The 20,016-nt window shown below is 40.8% G+C and overlaps 1 protein-coding gene across 10 annotated transcripts in view; it reads right to left on the bottom strand.

Annotated features, from left to right (window-relative positions):
* Positions 1–18,120, bottom strand: part of lama2 (laminin, alpha 2) — a 356,517-nt gene extending 338,397 nt beyond the window's left edge. For all 10 annotated transcript variants that reach the window (XM_041805224.1, XM_041805230.1, XM_041805228.1 and 7 more), the window contains exon 1: positions 17,989–18,120. In XM_041805224.1, coding sequence (XP_041661158.1) covers positions 17,989–18,055 — 67 coding nt within the window. In that variant the 5' untranslated portion in view covers positions 18,056–18,120. The remainder of the gene's footprint in view (positions 1–17,988) is intronic.
* Positions 18,121–20,016: the final 1,896 nt, after the last annotated feature.

The raw sequence follows: 20,016 nt of genomic DNA, 5'->3' as shown, positions 1-20,016 counted from the left end.
AGTCAAATATTAACACGCTACTGTAATAAGCAGACACGGACAAAAACACAAACAACGCAAATAATCAAATATGTAAGACTAGCTGAAACAAATATTTTTGTTTCATTGTATCCCATCCTGAACTCTTAGATGGTGTTTATGGGTCACATGTTTAGACAGTGCTTTTGTAATTAGGCCACAGTTATTTTGAAAGGTAGGCTTACATTATGTTTGGATTAATTGGGTTATGATTGTACAATTACCATAAACAAATGCCACCGTGGTCACTTTAATTACTGTAATTGAGTCATGTTTGTTCTGTTTACAAAATTAATAAACCCCTTTTCTTCCAGCTTTAAAGAGAAAGCCACAGCAGAAGTGTCTGTTGCCTCTTTACTTCTATGGAAAAACCTAATGTTTAAATTTATTTATTTATTTTGAAAAATGTCTATGCAAGAAACTCAAAGCCTCACTGAAAGTCAGAGGAGGAACAAAATTAATCTCTTCAAAGGAACATCTGGGCTCACCCCATCTATCCAAATATTCGCCTGTATTTACAACGGGACTAAGAGGGAGGTACTTCGAGTTACAGTCGACAGCACATTAACCAAACAGCATCTTTTTCCCTGTTCTCTGCAGGAAAATAATTCAGCATAAAATGCCTACAATGAATGAAATGCTTAAAGGGTTCATATTGAATAAGTGGTATAATCTGGTGACTCACATGCACTTTTGTAAAAATCTCAATTTAAATAATGCACCCTATTACTTTAATTGTACATATCACTTACTTTTTTAAAAAGTTGAAAACGTTGTGTTCCTCACTCAAACATATCCATAGTATCATTATCAATAGCACAGAAACATTAAAGATGATTATGGTTTCCCTTAGTGGCCAATTTTAGATTATTATTCCTGATCACCACACACTTTTCAAACCAGAGGGACAGGAAAAAGAAAGCTTGAGGCAATTATTTGAATCACTCTGGTTCCAGTTTGTTTCTCCATGGGTGATTTTCTGTCACCATTTCTACTAAAGCTATAAGGCAACTAAAGATACTGTAACTCATCTTAAAGAGGCTAGTTTGCATGGAAAAGAATATGGTCTGCCTTGATTTTTTTGGCTTGATCTTAGGTGTGCTTTGCCAAAAAAAAGTTTGTAAACCACTGACATAAGCTGTAGAAACAGCGAAGAGACAAGAGGAGACACAAACGGGTGGCAAATATGGATATTTACAAAACTGGCAACTAATCGCCCAACTGGGCAATTAATCGCAATTTAGATTAAATCGCATATGGTATGCTGCAATTTTCAAGTCGCAGAGGGTGCAATATTTATTTTACCAGAGATTTGTGTCAAAATACCAGTTTAAAACTTTTTTGTAGCAGAGACTTTATGCATTACATATCATGCAATCGTTCTAGTGGCATACTATTAGAATAGTGTACAAAAAATCATATTTTCTTCATTTTTGTATGTTTTTCTTGTTAAATATGAGAATTATATAAAATTAACATTCCCATTAATATAACAGTTCATACCCAATTTGCAAAATGAGTCAAAATCATCACAATTAGATATTTTTTTCCAAATTGTTCAGCCCTAGTTTAATCTAATACTGTGTTTGTTATAGTTTAGAATGAATTACTGTCTGTTTTTGTTGGAAAATACATGAGATGAGGAACTTAAGAAATAATCACGTATTAAATCACAATCACAACATTAGGTAAAAAAAAAAAAAACGCAATTAGATTATTTTCCCAAATCGTTCAGGCCTACCACCAGGTATAGTTACTAGCACAACAAAGCAAAAACCAATGGTAGAAAGTTATCTTTACTCTTTCACCAAGGCAAAGTTTATAGAAGAATTTAATCCATGAAATATGATTCACTTGCAGGGACCACAGCATCAACAGGATGCAATCTGACAGTTATTCATTGGTGGTGTTGGAATGATTCTTTGAGCAGTGATGTCAGACGTTTGCTGTTGATGGTTTGGGGAAGCTGCCATAGCTCCATGACACAACAAACCCCCTTTTAGGGTCCTAATGATATAGTGATGATATAGTGAATCACAAAAAGAGGCAAGGTTGAGGTGTGGTCCTGCTTCTGACACTTTTGCTATGTAGCATCCCATCACAGACAGTCCAACAGCAGGGCTTTGTTTTAATGAGAAGGATTCCAGTGACAAGAGATTTTGTCTAGTCTCATAACTAAGGATTCTTTTTGATTAATGCCATGATATGTCAGTATTTCCAAATTCATGTTAGCCAAATATATAAATGTAGAGGTTGAAAAAGTACACAACTATTACACTCAAGTAAAAGTACAGTTACCCTGGTACTTAAGTACAAGTAAAAGTACTGGTCTTTGAATATACTCAAGTAAGAGTAGAAAGTATTCAATTTAAATTTTACTTGAAGTACTGAGTAGCTTCTGAGGAGTTGTACAGTAAAATGTTATCCTTCCTTATTTGCAACAACAAAAACAGTACAGATCTCCAACCAGGTTGTTCAGTTTAAGTCACACATCTATAATTAAGTAAAATACACAGCAAAATTGACAGTGTTAATAAAACTCATATAGTATTAAATTTAACACTTTAAAAGCTGCATTAACGGCTGAAAATCTATGGCAAGGTGGGTCTCCTCTGGCAAGAACAATGCAGAGATAAACCTCATAGCAAGGCAATGCCTATGCCGATGAATAGTCACCATGCGTCCCTTAGGAATACCTACAGTCATAGCTGAAAATTCTAACATATCAAATTGAGATATCAACACTCTAGTTTAAGGTTCCATCCCTGCATACATTTGGATCAGAGCTAAACAGCAAGGGTCAAAAATTGCACTTTTCACAATTTTAGTTGGAAAACAGTCTTTGAAAACATGCAGGATTTCAAACATTGGTCATGGGGCTCGCAATACAGAAAGTACTTGACTGAAATGGTTATAGTTAAGTCTGACAAATACTCTACTGACAACCCTCCAGATGCTTCAGTGACAAAAACGATTATATTTCCAGTACATTTGTATACCTTTCTAAAATCTAAAGGTGTCATTTAGCTGCCATCCAGCATCCTGACCTACTTCTGCTCATGAACTCGATGACAAGTGTCATAGAAATAAATATTTCACATGTCAAAGTCTGTGAAATCGACTCCTCCTTTTCTTCTCTCCATCTCTCCCCTCTCTGCCTGTCTCTCTTATTGACAGGAAGGATAAGGCACCGATCCAACTTAGCACCTGGCTAATTTTAGCTCTCAGAGGATTCCTCTTAAGTACAGACAAACATTTGCACACCTGTTGGTGCTCATGTGATCTGTGTCTTTGGCACAATGTCATCAAGTTTTGGCCCACCTGAAGCTGCTGACAACTTCACAAACATGGTATGACAGTAAATGGGGATAAGATATTTACAAAAAACACAAGACCTTCAGTGCCTAATCTCATCCATTAAATTTAGCTGAATAAGATTATTCTATAGGGGGTTATATTTATTGAAAACAACCAAAACAGACAAGTATTTCAGTTGCTTCAACTGCAAAGTTTAACTTCTAAAAAATCCAAAACACCTAAAAGAAAAAAAGACAAACTTTTGTATCTGAAAGGCTGATGGACAACAAATAGGGAGCCCTGGAGGTGAATTTTTATAATTCAAAGTTATGATAAGAAGTACTTCATAAAATCATACACCGCTGGTTCAAATCAGTTCAGACAAAACTCATCCTTACGGGGAAGTGTCATTCACTAAATATCACTGCTTACATATAGTTTATGTCTTGTCTAACAATGACTTAAGCATGCATTTAACAGCACAACATGTCTAATATTCATTCACATAATAGTTTGTCCCATCGCCATTACTCCATATACCATGTTTATTAGCGACTAAATCTCCAGTATATATTTGGAGCAAACCACATACTATGGCGGAGTTTGTTAAATTAAGTTTCCTGCTGCAGTGCATAACTGGCTCTTATGTTACATATGATAAGTTTCAGCGGAGACGAGTGACAGTTGCAGTGAGATGAATGTGGAAAGGTTAAAGCCATAGGAGAGGAGGCAAAGTTGAGGAAGTAAAGCACATCCTCACTTTGCACGCCGTCTCTGTGTGCATATATGCAAAAAGCTGCAGCTGATTTATGATTAATTTTCCTGAGTCCACCATAACGTGCAGCTTGAAAAAGCCCACACACAAGCAAAAAGAAATGTCAGCAGTTTTCTTTGACCTGTTTGGACACCTTGCCCTCCAACAACTGTCCTAAGAAATAGATGTGCAAAGTAATTCTGCCATTGTGAATTCAGTGAAGTTTAACATTTGCTGGCTGGCATTAGTTTGGGAAGCTTAGGGTTTCCACTGTAGCTCATTTTAACCCTCTATTGATAGTAGGAAAGCAAGAAGTAGAGGAAAAACAAAGAGAGATGCAGGATGCGAAAAGGGAAAAGGGAATAGTCAGGTTTTAATTTACACAAACTCAGGTAGAGGTGTGGTGGAGCAGCGATCCTATTCCTTAAACTCTACTATGAGCACCACCAAAGGTAAGTGATATTAGTGTGACTCTTTATTGATACCCATAGGAAGATTTAGTTTCCAGTGAAAAAGGCTGCCTCCTCTCAGCAGCACAGAATGATAGAAGAAAGAATCAGAATAATTCCTTTAATGACTGGAAAATGTGATGGGGGCGACAAGATGAAGTATAGTGTTTGCTTGTTTTTATTCCAATCCGGCTCAGAAATACAGGGATCATGCTCCCAAAATCTGCATTCCTCTGCATGTTTTAACGAACTTTGTAAAATTTTGCTATATGACCCATAAATACAGCACAAACCAAATTAAATTGTTCTGCATCCTTCCAATATTCTTCCTCAAGTCTTCAGGATATTCCTCACTTCCCTCCTTCTTTCCTTCCCTCTTACTTTCTAGGACACTGGATTGATTATATTCAGTAAATTTGGGTCCCTGGCTGAGCAACTCTGAGAGCTTTCCCTCTGGTGTATTCCATCAAATCCGTTCAGCTAAGCTCGGCTGCTTTCACATTAACATAGCAGACTGAGATCAACATATTTTACTAACATTATGACACTGGGCTGAAATCACCTCATAAAAATGTTGATTTCTCTGATGGGCAGAAACCCCCACTCTAGATTCGCATCACATCCACTTTGAAACCCCTGGTGAGCTCACATCACTTCACATTTAGGCTGGCTTGGTTTAACTCATATTAGCATAAACTTATAAACACATCTGTAGCTGCTCTGAGAAGACCTTTTATCAACAAATTAACTTTTTTATATATATTTTCAGCATAAGTCCTTCCAGAGAAAAAAAAATGTTTTACAGGTTTAGGCTGCACCTTTGATTATGCAGAAGTCCGATAAACCTCAACAGGGAAATCAATCTTTTTTCCTCAGCCCTCCTGATATCTTTGCTTTTTAAAGATGCAGTCACGGGCTCCTGCAGGACAGCGATAATATGAGTCACCTGGATTTGCTAAATAAAAATGTTGATTTCTCTGTTGGTTCACAGGCCTTGTTTGGCTGCTTTCCACTCTGTTTTCTCCATGGAGTTAACTCCATATCTGTTCATGGAAATAAGGTTAGGAACATTCAAATTAATGCAAAAATAATTCCAAATGCAACTTCTCTATGTACAACTTTTTTACATTTCCCCTTGAAAGACACAAACATTGTTTAAGTTTAAGGATATGTTATGGGCTTAACAAACCTGTGCAACATCATGACACTCATCTGATCCAATGTCAGAGCTCTGTACTAATACTGTGAAAAGCATCATGATTGTAGCGTTTTAGCTGAACTGATTATTTTAACCATAAATTAAACTACTGACCACTTCACTCAATAAATAACCCAACAAACAAAGATGCTTACAGTAATACAGCTTAAATATGAGGTTTAAACTAGGGATGTGCACGTTAAGTCTATTAGATGCTGAAATATCACTACCCTTTCTTGAAGGCATCAGATTCACAATTTAGTTAAACTAGTTACATATCTATTTGTATGGTGTTCCTCAATGCAGGAGCAAACAGCAACAAACAGCAAAACAGAGACACGTCACCAGCCAGGGTTGTAGCTCCAGTTAATAGGCCTGTTACCTGCTCTACTACTGAAATATAAACAAGCAAAGTGAACAGATAGCATCTCATAGAAGCAGTACATCTGGCTGATTGTGGCCCAAGAAAACTGAGAAAAAGATGTATATTGATTGTCCCTGATTAAAGGGGCATATCTGTATTATGCTGTGCTCAATTATGTCTGCTTTTACGTTTTTTGAAACCTAAGACAAGTTGGTTTTCAATAACGAAAATTTCAGGTTATATAGAACACACTACCATGACTTGGTACCAGATTTAGGCAAGAGAATAAATGCTTGGACTAAAAGTAAAGACTTATATCTGAGAGCTTTCTATGGACAAAAACTTGACTAAAATATTTTGGAGTTTTCGTCAACTAAAACTAAAAAGGGTAGAAATAATTAAAATGTGACTTAAACTAAAAAATATGTTATCAAAAGACTAAATCTAAGACTAAAATAAAAAATAGCTGTCAAAATTAACACTGATGGATACTGATATTCCATAAACGGAATGAGGCCAATCCATAAGCTTTGCAAGGTTATAACATTGCATCCCTTTAACTAAAAGACCAAGAGTTAAAATTGAAGTTTCGGATCAAGAAACTGATGAGCAATTCAAGTTAGTTTATCACATTTAAAAATGAAACCTTAAGGTTTGGCCTCAAACAAAACATTTTATGAGTTTGCCGTGTTCCAACGAGTGAGAAAATGTAATTGGTTCATCCTTGAGTCAAAGTGGAAAGTACGAGGTTTTGAGGAATACAAAACCGTCATCATAAGAAATGGGAAATATTAAGAAATTACAGATTAGTCCAGTCCTTATGGCTCTGTGCAAGTGATAAAATATTGTATAAAACCATGTACTGATAATATCTAATGCCATCAAATCAAAGCTGTAAAAGTCATGTTCTTTTATTATTAAGAAGGACATAGCCTAATTCAACTGACAAGATTGCTGTTAATGTATTTTCACTTGTTTTAAAAAGTATTTTCCCAACTGTTAGTTTATTCAACAACTTCAGAGCTAAAAAATCTGATACGAAAGTCTTAAAGATTTAGCACTCATCCACCAGTCGGTCCTGAAAATTAACCAGATTTTCTTATGATCCAAAAAAGCCCCCTATATCACCGACAAATACATCAGTCCAACCCCTAAGACCAGTAAGGAAACTTTAATATTGAAAAAAAGTCTGTCAACAACATCCAGTTGTGTCTAACTTCAGTTGCTCACCAAGTCCATCTTTACCGGTTCAACCTCATCCTCTTCCTCCTGTCCTCTGAACCCTCAATCTACCTGTTTCACTATCCTCCCTCTATCATAGACATCTCCACCAATGTGTATTAACTCTGGATACCCCCTCCTCCCTCTCTCCTCTGTATGTCAGCCCTCCTCCTCCTCCGCCTTGTCTTCTTTTTCCGATTATCTCCCGGTGTCTCTCTGAGCTCTGTCGCTGATAGAGAGCATGCCTGGTTGACATGCCTGGTAATGAGGCTCTTAATGCAGATGGCCTCCATCGCCCTCTTCTACTCACACACATACAATAACCCACCTCCTCCTCTCCTCCCCCTCTGCAGGAGGTCTAAAGCACTCCTGGGTTAAACAGTAGCTGGAGATGTTTTGAAGAGGATAAATAGGAGAAAAAGAAAAGCATGACGGGCAGCAGATTTGTCTCATATTTCAAGTGCAAACAGACCCTTCGCGCACTCATATATTCAAACAGCTTCATACATTCAAAGTGTTCTAAAATTGTCCAATTCTGCAGCTTTTCTGTGATTAAGTGGCACAATTTGACTCATAATAAGCAGCATGAATATTTTGACTCTTATTGCACACCATGTTATATTGATTCGGTCCCAGCTGTCAATCCCCATCCACACTGAGGGCACTGCTGCTCATTTCTCATTGTTGACACGACCCAAACACACAAAGCACATAATTAATCTTTCACAGCCTCGCAAATACACAATGCTAAAGAGCAGCGATTTCTTTCAAGTGCATTTCATGACTCAATTTGATCTCATCTAAATAAAAAAAGGGAAAAATGAGCTATTTTCTCCCTTAACTGTAGTAAAATCCAGGCATGCACACTGGTTGTGTTTGAGATATTCATGGGAGATTTCTGCCTGCAGCAGAAACAGATGATAAGAAAATGTTATTTGTGGTGCTCATTTGCCTTTAGAAGTTTAACATCAATGTGTCAAAAAAAAATTTGACAGTGAGGTCTGTGGTTTATCAAGAAAACACAGAAAATCATCTCTAGAGACATGTTGACTGTTTAATTTTTAAAAGCAACTGTCAGTACGTCAAGCACCACAAACAAAATTTTATTCAGTTTTCCATGTGTAGTGATTGCTCTACAGAAAAGAAAAAAAATATGTAAAGACAGAAAACAGAAAGGGGTCCAGATTAGAGGCTGCACCAGTATGTAAGTGCCTTGTACAATGACTCCAGTTTCTCCATCTAACACTGCTGCACGTTAAAAAGGAAATACGATCTTATGGTGTGTTAATCGTGTTTTTAAAGTGACTTACTTCAGAAGATCTTTTGTTTTTTCCTGAACAGGTCTTTTATGTTCTTTTCATCGGTCCAAGCAATTTAAAAAAAGGTTGTTGACTATTCAGAGCAGTGACTGCAGCTCCCTTTTGCTCTCTCTCACTGAAACCTCACCTGAAAACCACACTTTGCCTGTGTATTTTGTAGGGCTGACAGCTTTAATTCCATTGGTCGATTAATTGGTCGAAAAGCTTTGGTTCGACCAAGATCACCCTGGTCGGCGAATCGCCCCGCCCCCCCCAAGACGTTGGTCTGTGGGCAAAAGCATGTCAGCAGCTGACAGAGAGAGACGTGCTGCCACGGACAGGAGCAATGCAGCTCTAGGAATTACAGGTAGAGAAGCACACAAAGCTAGCAGAGTGGGATATTTTCTGATATTTTACAGCACTAACGCTCAGAAACAAAACATCAACTCGTCACAAAGATGCAGGCTGTTTGTACTGAAGTGGCGCTGCTGAGTCTCTCTTCTCTGCCCTCCCTCACTGCATCAACTCCCACGGTCAGATTAATTCACCTGTCGGAAAATAGGCTGCGTAGTATCATCTCTTTTTATAATCCCCTTTAAAATGTTCACGTTAGCGTCAGCCCGTGCTCTCCAGCCACACAGAAAGGAGAGGTGACAAAAGGCGATGTCTGCTGGTCTTAAGTCCCAAGGAGCTAACTTTTTTCCTCTCACCTACGTAAATAAACGCTGCATGCCGTCTGCTTTATGCTCATAATGTCGTGTTTATCGTGAAAATCTAGTTTATTTTGAAAGACTTCCGGTTTCCAGCTTCCACTGGTCACTTGTGTTTGCCGACAACTTACCTTCTCTTCTCCCGAGGTTGCACCATCCCCCATGGCACCGTGGACAGCGCTCACACCTGCAGCTGGTTTGGCAATTAGAGGACTCCTCAGGTATCAGCTCCTCTTTGTCCACAGTGTCAGAGTTTTGCAGACTACTCACCAGTGGTAACTCCTGCCCTGACCATGCTCACTCACTTGAGTAACTCGTTGATCTCCTGTGCTTTTGTGAAACTTTTTCTAACCCCTGTTCTCCTTGTTTTCCAGTGCCTCCCTCGATAATCACGTGCCGCCCAGTTTTAGAACTCTCTCCCACGAAGACCCTCACTTGTTGGACCTTGGTTTTTGCCCTTACCCTGGTGTTTATTAAAGATTATTGTTTAAACCTCCCTCCGCCTCTGCATTCTGGGCCCTAAGAAACATCTACACATCACAGAAAACTCTGACCAGCATGGACCCAGAAGATCCGGACCCGATCAAGACCACCATCACTCACCAGGGACACCGCCTCGGACAGCATGAGCACATGTTACACGGCATCATGAAATTACTGCAGGATCTCAGCACTCAAGTCACCAGCCTCTCCAGCCAACTACAGCCCACCAACCAGCCACAGACCTCCTCTAGGGAACCTTATGTACCCCAACCAGATTTTTTCACTGGCGAAATAGGTAGGGCCAGTAGTTTTTTGTTACATTGTTCTTTAGTGTTTGATCAGCAGCCCCTGAGTTATCCCAATGTTCGTTCCAAGATAGCTTAGGTTCTCAACCTTCTTCGTGGTTCAGCCTTTAGATGGGCCACTAGTTTGTGGGAGAAAGGTTCTCCCCTCTTAGCATCGTTTTCTGATTTTTCCAGTGAGTTGTGTAGGGTTTTTGACCACCCCCTGCAGGGTCAGCAAGCCGCTAAGCAGCTGTTTTCCCTTTCTCAAGGCTCCCTATCAGTAGCAGAATTTTCTATTGAGTTTCTCATTACTGCAGCTGAGAGCAGGTGGGGGGAACAGGAACTGAAGGGTATCTTCCCTAGAACAAACCAAGGCCTGTAGTTCCTTTTTCAGGACAGTCGCCACCTCACAGCTCAGGTTCCAATAACCCCGGCCCTCCTCCATCTCAGTCGCTACCAGACGAACCCATGCAGTTAGGTCGAGCTAGGTTAAGCCCCAGAGAGCGACAATGCAGAATAACTCTCAGACTCTGTATTTATTGCGGTCAAGCAGGCCATTTCTTAGCCAGTTGCCCTCAGACGCCAAAAGAGAAGGCTCACTAGATACCGAGAGCGCTCTAGTGAGCCAGACCTCCTCCACCCCTAGCTCTCCCTCTCGCATCACTGTTCCCTCCTGCCTCCTCTGGGGGCGGGATTCGCTTCCTCTTCAGGTCCTGATTGATTCTGGCGCTGAGGATAATTTTATTCACATTGACTTGGCCATTCAGCTCAAGCTACCGCTAGAACTGCTAGCCTCTCCTAAAACGGTAACAGCCTTAGATGGTAGAGTCCTCGCCAAGGTTACTCACCGCACCGCCCCACTTACTCTGATTATTTCTGGCAATCATCGGGAAGACATCTCATTTTTTGTTATTCCCTCTCCTCACTCTCCCATCGTTTTAGGTCTCCCCTGGTTGCAGATCCATAATCCTCAAATTGACTGGAAAACTGCCTCTATCACTAATTGGAGTGTTAATTGCCATTCACATTGTTTGCACTCGGCTAACCCCTTTGCTTCTCGTGCTAAGGTTTCTCCCAGCCCTCCTGATCTCTCTAATGTCCCCGCTGAGTACCATGATTTTGCCCCGGTATTCAGCAAGGAGTTGGCAGTCTCCCTTCCTCCTCATCGGCCCTATGATTGCGCTATTGACCCCTGGCGCCCCCCTCCCCAGCAGTCGTCTCTATAACCTCTCTCTGCCTGAGAGAGAGGCTATGGAGACTTATATACAAGACTCCCTCGCTTCTGGTCTCATTCGCCCCTCTTCTTCGCCCTTAGGGGCGGGTTTTTTCTTTGTTAAAAAGAAGGACACATCCCTCCGGCCCTGCATTGATTTTAGGGGACTTCACGACATATCAGTCAAGAATAAGTATTCCCTTCCTCTCATTGACCCGTCCTTTGAACCCTTATGCTCAGCCCAGATCTTTACCAAGCTTGACCTCCGTAATGCTTACCATTTAGTGTGCATTAAAGGAGGAGATGAATGGAAGACAGCTTTCAAAACACCCCATAGGCCATTTTGAATATCTGGTTATGCCTTGCGGTCTCACTAACGCCCCTGCGGTCTTCTAGGCCCTTATCAATGACGTTCTCAGGGACATGCTTAACCGTTTTGTTTTCGTTTACTTAGACGACATCCTTATCTTCTCTTGTGACCTCCAGGAACACAGGCAACATGTTCGTTTAGTTCTTCAGAGACTACTCGGGAACAAACTCTATGTAAAACCTGAGAAATGTGAGTTTCACTCCCCCTCTGTTAGTTTTTTAGGTTACATTATTGCTCAGGGACAGCTCCAGCCAGACCCTTCCAAGATCCAGGCAGTCACAGATTGGCCCACCCTACTACCCATAAAGAGCTCCAGAGATTCTTAGGATTTGCAAACTTTTACAGAAGGTTCATTAGAGATTACAGCAGAGTTGCTGCCCCCCCTCACTAGACTTACCTCCACTAGCTCCCCCTACCTGTGGTCTCCTGAAGCTGCCAAGGCCTTCACTCACCTTAAGACTCAGTTCACCTCAGCTCCAGTCCTCAAGCACCCTGACTCCTCTCGCCAGTTCATTGTGAAGGTGGATGCTTCAGACTCCCAGGTTGGGACAGCCCTCTCTCAAAGAGACCCTGAGAACCAAAGACTGCATCCATGTGGTTTTTTCTCTCGCCGACTCTCCCCAACGGAACAAAACTACGATGTGGGTAATAGAGAGTTGCTGGCTGTGGTCTGGGCCTTACAAGAGTGGAGGCACTGGTTGGAGGGGACGAGCCAGCCTTTTTTAATTTGGACGGACCAAAAGAACTAGGCTTACCTGAGGTCAGCTCAGAGACTCAACCCTTGCTCGTTGGGCCTTATTCCTCAGTAGGTTCCACTTCACACTCTCCTACCACCCTGGTTCTCGGAATACCAAGCCTGACGCACTCTCCCGTGTCTTCTCCCCCTCCTCTGACATCGAGAGTCCGGACATGATTCTGCCTCCATCCTGTCTGGTCAGTGCTGCTGCTTGGGAGATCGAAACCCTCGTTAGAGAAGCTCAATGGAACCAACCAGATCCTGGGACCGGACCACCTGACCGGCTCTTCATCCCTAACGCAGTTAGGTCCCCTGTCCTCCAGTGGGCGCACTCCTCCAAGCTTACATGCCATCCTGGTTTTCAGAGGACCCTTCAATTCCTCCACCAGCACTTCTGGTGGCCTTGCATGACCCGTGACACACGACAGTTTGTAGCCGCTTGCTCACTCTGTGCCCGAGGAAAATCCTCCCACGTACCTCCAGCTGGTCTGTTGCGCCCTCTACCCATTCCTAGCCGTCCGTGGTCCCACATTGCTCTCGACTTCATCACTGAATTGCCCCCCCTCGGAAGGTGACACTGTTATACTCACTATCATTGACAGATTCTCCAAGATGGTTCACTATGTCCCCCTCCCCAAGCTCCCATCTGCCCTTGAGACCTCTCACCTTCTAGTGTCACACGTCTTTAGATTACATGGAATCCCTGTGGACATTGTGTCGGACAGTGGACCCCAGTGTAACTCCAAAGTTTGGAGGGAGTTTTGTAAGGAGTTGGGCGCCTCAGTTAGCTTATCATCTGGATACCACCCACAGACCAACAGCCAGACTGAGCGAGCGAACCAGAGTTTGGAGGCAGCTCTACGTTGCGTCACCGCCCACCATCCGGTCACCTGGAGCTCTCACCTACCCTGGGTGGAATATGCCCACAATTCCCTCACCTCCTCTGCGACAGGTATGTCACCACTCATGTGCTGTTTTGGCTACCAACCCCCTCTGTTTCCGGAACAGGAGCAATCTGTTGCTGTCCCCTCAGTTCAGCACCACCTGCGCAGAGTGAGGGAGGTTTGGAGGTCCACCAGGGCTGAGCTCTTGGACACTGAGTCACGTAAGCTCTCTCCTCATTTTGTTGGACCTTTTGAGATCACGAAGATTGTTAACCCCTCCGCAGTCACCCTCAGGCTTCCTGATTCCATGCGTATACACCCAACCTTCCATGTGTCCCTGCTCAAGCCCGTGCTCTCCAGCAACCTCAGCCCTCCTGCCGTCGCCCCTCCTCCCCCCCGGATCATCGATGACCACCTTGCCTACACTGTGTCTAGGATTCTGTATGTGCGGCCGCGGAGACACAGTTTCCAGTACCTCGTCGAATGGGAGGGATACAGTCCTGAGGAAAGGTCTTGGATTTCCAAGAGGCTCATCCTGGACGACTCGCTGCTGTGTCATTTATGTGTGCACATCACACATAAATGACACAGCACGGGCTGGATCAAGTGATCCTGTTAATAGTTACCGTTATAAATTAATGAAAAACGATGATCTGAGGTTATTTTGTAGGCTGTATGAGTTTTAAGAGTTACCACGCCGGGATCACGGAGATCAGAGGCATGTGCGTGCTGATCGTCTCTCAATTAATTATACTGTATTATATAGTAAGACTTGATGAGCCCAAAAGATATATTAATGCTTCAAAAGGCTTGTTACGTTCGTTTAGGGATCATTTAGAGTACCAAGCAGGTGCAGTGAGGAGCCTGGATGGATTGAATTAGTCCCCAACAAGGTAATTTTTTTAAATTAATAAATTTTTTTTTTTACCTGAACAATTAATCAATTAATTGGTGCCTGGGTGCTATTTTGGTCAACCAAGTTTTTCTTTGGTTGACTACAGCCCTAGTATTTTGTCGATATCAGCCATTAAACATGACAGATAAAGACCAAAATTTGTGCCCACAGCCTTGTAACAAAGAGACTGAATTGAAATGTGTGTTCTCTCTCTCCTACTTGAAACAGCAGTGCAATGTGTGAGCTTATGCAAGTAACTAAAATATACAAGGGCTCTGTCAGGAATGGATGGGCCCAGTATTCTCTGGGCCCAGAGAATACTGGGCCGAGTATAAAACACTTTTCCTCATATTGCCAGTCTTTATAAAGAATAGAAAAATAACACAAAGCACTGAGTGTGCAAGATTTGAGTGACTTCTTTGTCAGATTACAAATCCAAAAAATGTCACTTTACCAACTTTACTGGTCAACTAACTTTACTTGGAGTCTTTTCAATCCAACCAGCACTCCACAAGGGTTGACTCATCAGTATACTTGTGTTTTCTTCACATAATGTGACCGAACAACAACAAACAATTTGGTTTCTAACTACTTACATGACTATGCGTTTTATTCACCTGTGACCCTGACTCTCCTTCTGACTCCTCCTGACTCCACCTTTACTTTCGCTCCTGCCTGGCCAGGATCCTGCTGTTACCTGATAAAATAACATATTTGTTCATGCAGTTAAAAAGTGGCTTATTGTATACAACATAGAACCAGTCTTAAATCAATCACACATTATCTCTCACTGCTTAATGGCTATGTGTTTTATTTACCTTCACCTGACTCTCCTCCAGCTGAATCTATTCCTGTGTGAACACTTATTTTTTGTTTTAATCATGATGATTACAGCTTACAGCTCATTAAAAATCTACAATCTCAAAATATTTGAATATTGTGTAAAAGTCTAATTTGCAATGGTTCCATGAGCCTTCATTCTCTCTCTCTGGTTCAGTACACACAATCACAATCACAGGTAAGACTGCTTACTTGAACCCTGTTCAGAACATAATCTTTGTTATCTTCCAAAAGGAGGGTAAGCCACAGAAGGTCACTGCAGAAAGGGCAGGCTGTTCTCAGAGTGCTTTATCAAAGCTTATTCATGAATGTTGACTGGAAGGGAAAAGTGTGGTAAGAAGCTACAGGGATTAGTTCAGCTTCCAGAGGATCGTCAAACAAAGCAGATTCAAGAACTTTAGGAAGCTTCACAAAGAGCTCACCTAGGCTTGATTCAGTGTATCAAGGGCCTCCACAAACCTACGTGTCTAGGAAATGGGCTGCAAGTGCTGTGTTCCAAGTGTCGACCTAATCCTGAGCCACAGATGTCATGAGCTTCTCACCTGGGCTTAGGAGAAAAAGAACTGGACCATTTTTTGGTGGTCCTAAGTCTTGATTTCAGATGAAAGTAAATTAAGCATTTCATTTGAAAATCAAGGTCCGGGAGTCTGGAAGAAGATCAGAGATGCACAGAACCCAAGGTGCTTCAAGTCCAGAATGAAGTTTTAATAGTCACTGTTGGTTTGAGAGGCCATGTTATTGGTGGATGTTGGTCACTGTCTTTTATCAAGACCAGAATCAATGTCGTCAGCCGTCTACCAGGAGAGTGTAGAACACTTCATGCTTCCATCTGCTGAGAAGCTTTATGGAGATACTGATTTCCTTTTCCAGCAAGACTTGGCACCTGACCACAGTGAAGCCAAAACTACCAGAAATTGGTTTGCTGACCATGGTATTATTGTGTTTGATTGGCCAGCCAACTGGTCTGACCTGAACCCCATCGAGAATCCCTGGGGAAATGTCAACAGGAAGATGACAGACAATACCCAACAGTACAGACGAGCTGAAGGCTGCTATCAGAGCACTCTGGGCTTCACAACAACCAGGCAGTGACACAGACTGATTGACTCCATGCCACAGTGCATAGAAGCAGTAATTTGTGCAAAAGGAGCTCCAAGCAACTAAGTATTTAAATGAGAAAAGTTTTCCAGAAGGTCAAAATTCCTGTTAAAAATCCTGTTTTGGACTGATGTTTTTTTTTATTCTAATATTCTGAGATGGGGGGTTTTGGATTTATGTGAGCTGTAAACTTTAATCATCATTTAACCAAAAAAAGTCCAGAAATATTTCACTTTCTGTTAGATGTATTCAATATATGGAAGTTTCATTTCTTGAATTAAATCACAGGGAAATTGAACTTTTTCCTAATATTCTATTCTTTTGAGATGCACCTGTTTAATGCATCATATTCAGGAAAAACAACTGCCTGACATCAAAAAACCTTACAACCATGTGGATTCAAAGAGCTTGGTGATAGAAAAAAAGAAATACAGCCACACAGTAAAGCCAATCAAATATCCACACTATTTGATTGGCTGGGATTAAGAGGTGGGACTCATATACTATACTCATGACTAACTCAGATTTCCAAGTTGTTAGAACATCTGTTTGTGTATTAAATGGCTTGAAGGCCCACAGGATAATTATTAGTTAGTTGCATATTGGTAGTAGGGCCTTGCTTCTGACAAAAAAAATCATGCTGCTGTCTTTCATCAGTGAAACATTACTCACTATGATTACTTGCTTTGAAAATGTTTAAGAAAACCTTTTTCTCCCCAACCAATCACTTATCACTTTGTGTTTCACCTATGCCCTGTGGCAGCCATTACAGGTATTGACAATGAAGTAGTCAATGTTCTTTATAATGGTCTTGTTTGCTTTTGTACCCCATATATAGACATATCAGTATTAATTTCAGTCTTCAGAACTCCACAGGAACTTAACGGTGAAGAATAACAATGATGAAATGCAAAAGGGGAAGTTAAAACTGTGGTGACCCAGACACAATGTATTTTGGTACATGAAGTCAATGCTGCCTGGCTAAACTCGCAGAATAACTCAGCTACTCAGAAAACAGGCTACAGTAGCTTTGGACTTTATTCACTCATTTCACATCCACTTCAGAAAGCGCACAAAATCCACAAACCAGTATTGAACACTGTAAAGGGTACTGATAGCTTCCGTTTTTTTCCTTGACTTAAAATAAGTTTCATCAGGTAAATTACATATAAATTAAATAGCCTAAATTGAGTGGTTCCATCCTACATATATCATCTCCACAGACCTATAAAGTAGCTAACAAAGGGTATAGACTGGGCATGCTACACAAGGTGAGTCTGAATTCTGTCACATCTATGGAAAAGGTGAAAAACAAACCTCTGTGTGGAGGGGGGATAATGTGATAGATCAAGTGACTCATGTGTCATGTGTCAGGGTCTCTAATTTTGAACTTCTACCCCTTTAACTTGATTAAAAAGTCTGCATATAGAGAGGAAATGATTTTGCTAGCAAAAGCTGCACCAAAAAGGCAGGCATATCTCAAAACTACCAAACATTTGAATCTTATTTATCGTCATTTTACCTCTTTTACTCCATAGCCATATAAATGAAAGAGCTTTTTTTCCATAATTTCACCACTTATAACAACAATATAGGAACAAAAGTGACCTCTAAACGAAGTTTAAGATGTTTTTAGCTAAGTGTCATTGCTGAGTTACATTTCCCTCCTTACCGTACTGAGGTGACGACGTTCCTTTATCACGCTAGTAAACGCAGACGTTAAGCTAGCTTTTAAATGATTAGCTCATTAGAGCTAACGAGCAACACCTGTGAGCGGATCAAATCGAGCTCATTGGCTGGTTTTGCTGTCGTAAATGTCGCCCTCGGTGTATTGATCAGAGTATTGATCTGCTAACTCATTTATCAGGTTACTCACCTCTCTGCTGGGCAAGGCAGCATTGCCATAGCAACGCAGTCAGAAGCAGGAGTCGGATTAACGTCATTTTCGTTCCAATCTGAAGTTTGATATTGTCCCGCGCGCGCTGTGGAGTCAGCGCGTTTTCCTCGTGCGCGGCTCTCACTCTGTATTGAGTTGAATGACAGAGGAGAAAAGTTTCACAGAAGTTGACCCAAACTCTCTCTCTCTCTCACTCTCTCACTCCTCCTCCTCTTACTCTCTCTGTCCCTCTCTCATCTCTCCTCCTCTCCAGGTTTGGAGTTGGGACGGAGGGAGGGAGAGTTAAATGAAAAACACATGGAAAAACAGAAGAGAAGGGCATAAAAATAGAGCAACATGGCTGGTTACGTCAGTAAGTAGGCTATTGTAGCATTTTAGATAGATAGATAGATAGATAGATAGATAGATAGATAGATAGATAGATAGATAGATAGTTTTTAATATTACAATTTCATCAAACAATATTATTATTATTATTATTATTATAATTATTATTATCAGCAATGTTTTCATTGTTACATTCCTGTCAGTACTGGTAAATTTAAATTAATTTATACATACATACATGCACTATTCAAGAACAAAATGATGCTTCAATGTTTGCTTGATGTGTAGAGCATAACATCTCTGCATAAATAAAAAAAATTGAATCTGTTTTTTTTAACATTGATTTTAGATTTGAAAATTGCAGTAGGACATATTGTGATTTAGTCTAATTTATTGCCTTGCCTTCATGGCTACTGAGCAAACATTGAGGACTCTTAAATGTACTTGAATAGGTACACTTACCCCCAAAAAACTACTTAATTACAGTAATTAGTTACTTTCCACCTCTGCAAAAACTGGACAGTACGTAGAGCGGACATAGATATTGATTTCTCAATTACAAGGTGGTGGTGAGTCCTGAGGATAGATCAGTTGAGAATCAGGCTGAAAATGCATTAAATTTATGTACATTTGATCTTTGGTTACATATCTCACTAGTGTAGTTAATTAAATAAGTTCAAATGCATTTGTTTTGTTTTGGGGTTTTTTCCCGCTTTACATCTCAGGCATCAGGCAGCCTGTTATATCCCTGAACTGTAGTATTGCATTGCTGTGTGTTCCTGTCCCATTGGCTTGTTTTCTGCGAATAAAATCTGAGCACATGAGGCTGTGTGTGAAGCTGGTATTAAACTCTTTAATTCTTTAGAGAACTAAAGTAAACTTTACTTTTTGGCTGCAGAGTGAGAGCATTTTTCAAAAATAAAAGCTTCTGAAGCTGTAAAACAAATACATTTTGCTGCTTCAAAATAATGCACGTAGAGGTTAAAGGAGCAGAAAAGGAAGTACTGAAGTGGAGCCTGGAAAGAAGTCCAGAAGTGAGGACTGGAGATTTGGTCCTGTTGAGTTACACTTTTGTTCTATGGCTCCTCCTGCTGCCCTGCACAACTCACCACAGTCTGGGGCAAACTGAAGCAGCAGAGTTTAACTCTTAGAGCACTGCACAGTTACACAGACAAGGAAACTCTGCTCTTATTTTGTCTGTTTGTGTATGTTTTTTTACCAGCACAGAGATGTGGTAAAAACATCCAAAAAGTAAAACAAAAAAAAAAAGTGAAAAAACTGTAAAATCATAACACCTAAAGTCTGTTATCTAATATTTACATGAACAGATACTTCTTGTGCAAGTTTATTCTTCATTTAGGCTGCAAAAGAGTGTGTTATCAAATTAAATAAAGGTGATTTGGACTAAGTTTTACCCTTGACTGTACCCCTGTTTACTTTTCCACTGTTGAAAGCACAGGTATATTATAATGTTGCAGCTCACTGAGTTGTCAATCACTTCATTCCTTTGTGTGTGTATGACAGTATGTTGTGAAATTTTTGTATTACTCAACTGTTTAAGTTCTGGGCAGATATCGTGAGTGGATTTGGGTCATGACTTTCTTTATTTTTCCCCTCACTGTGTCCACTGTCAGTCAAGTCAATCTCCCACAGACCCCCAGACCTCCAGAAGCAGAGGGG

Source organism: Cheilinus undulatus, linkage group 14 (assembly GCF_018320785.1).
Source record: "Cheilinus undulatus linkage group 14, ASM1832078v1, whole genome shotgun sequence".
NCBI lineage: Eukaryota > Metazoa > Chordata > Actinopteri > Labriformes > Labridae > Cheilinus > Cheilinus undulatus.
This window is presented reverse-complemented; position numbering and strand designations above follow the sequence as displayed.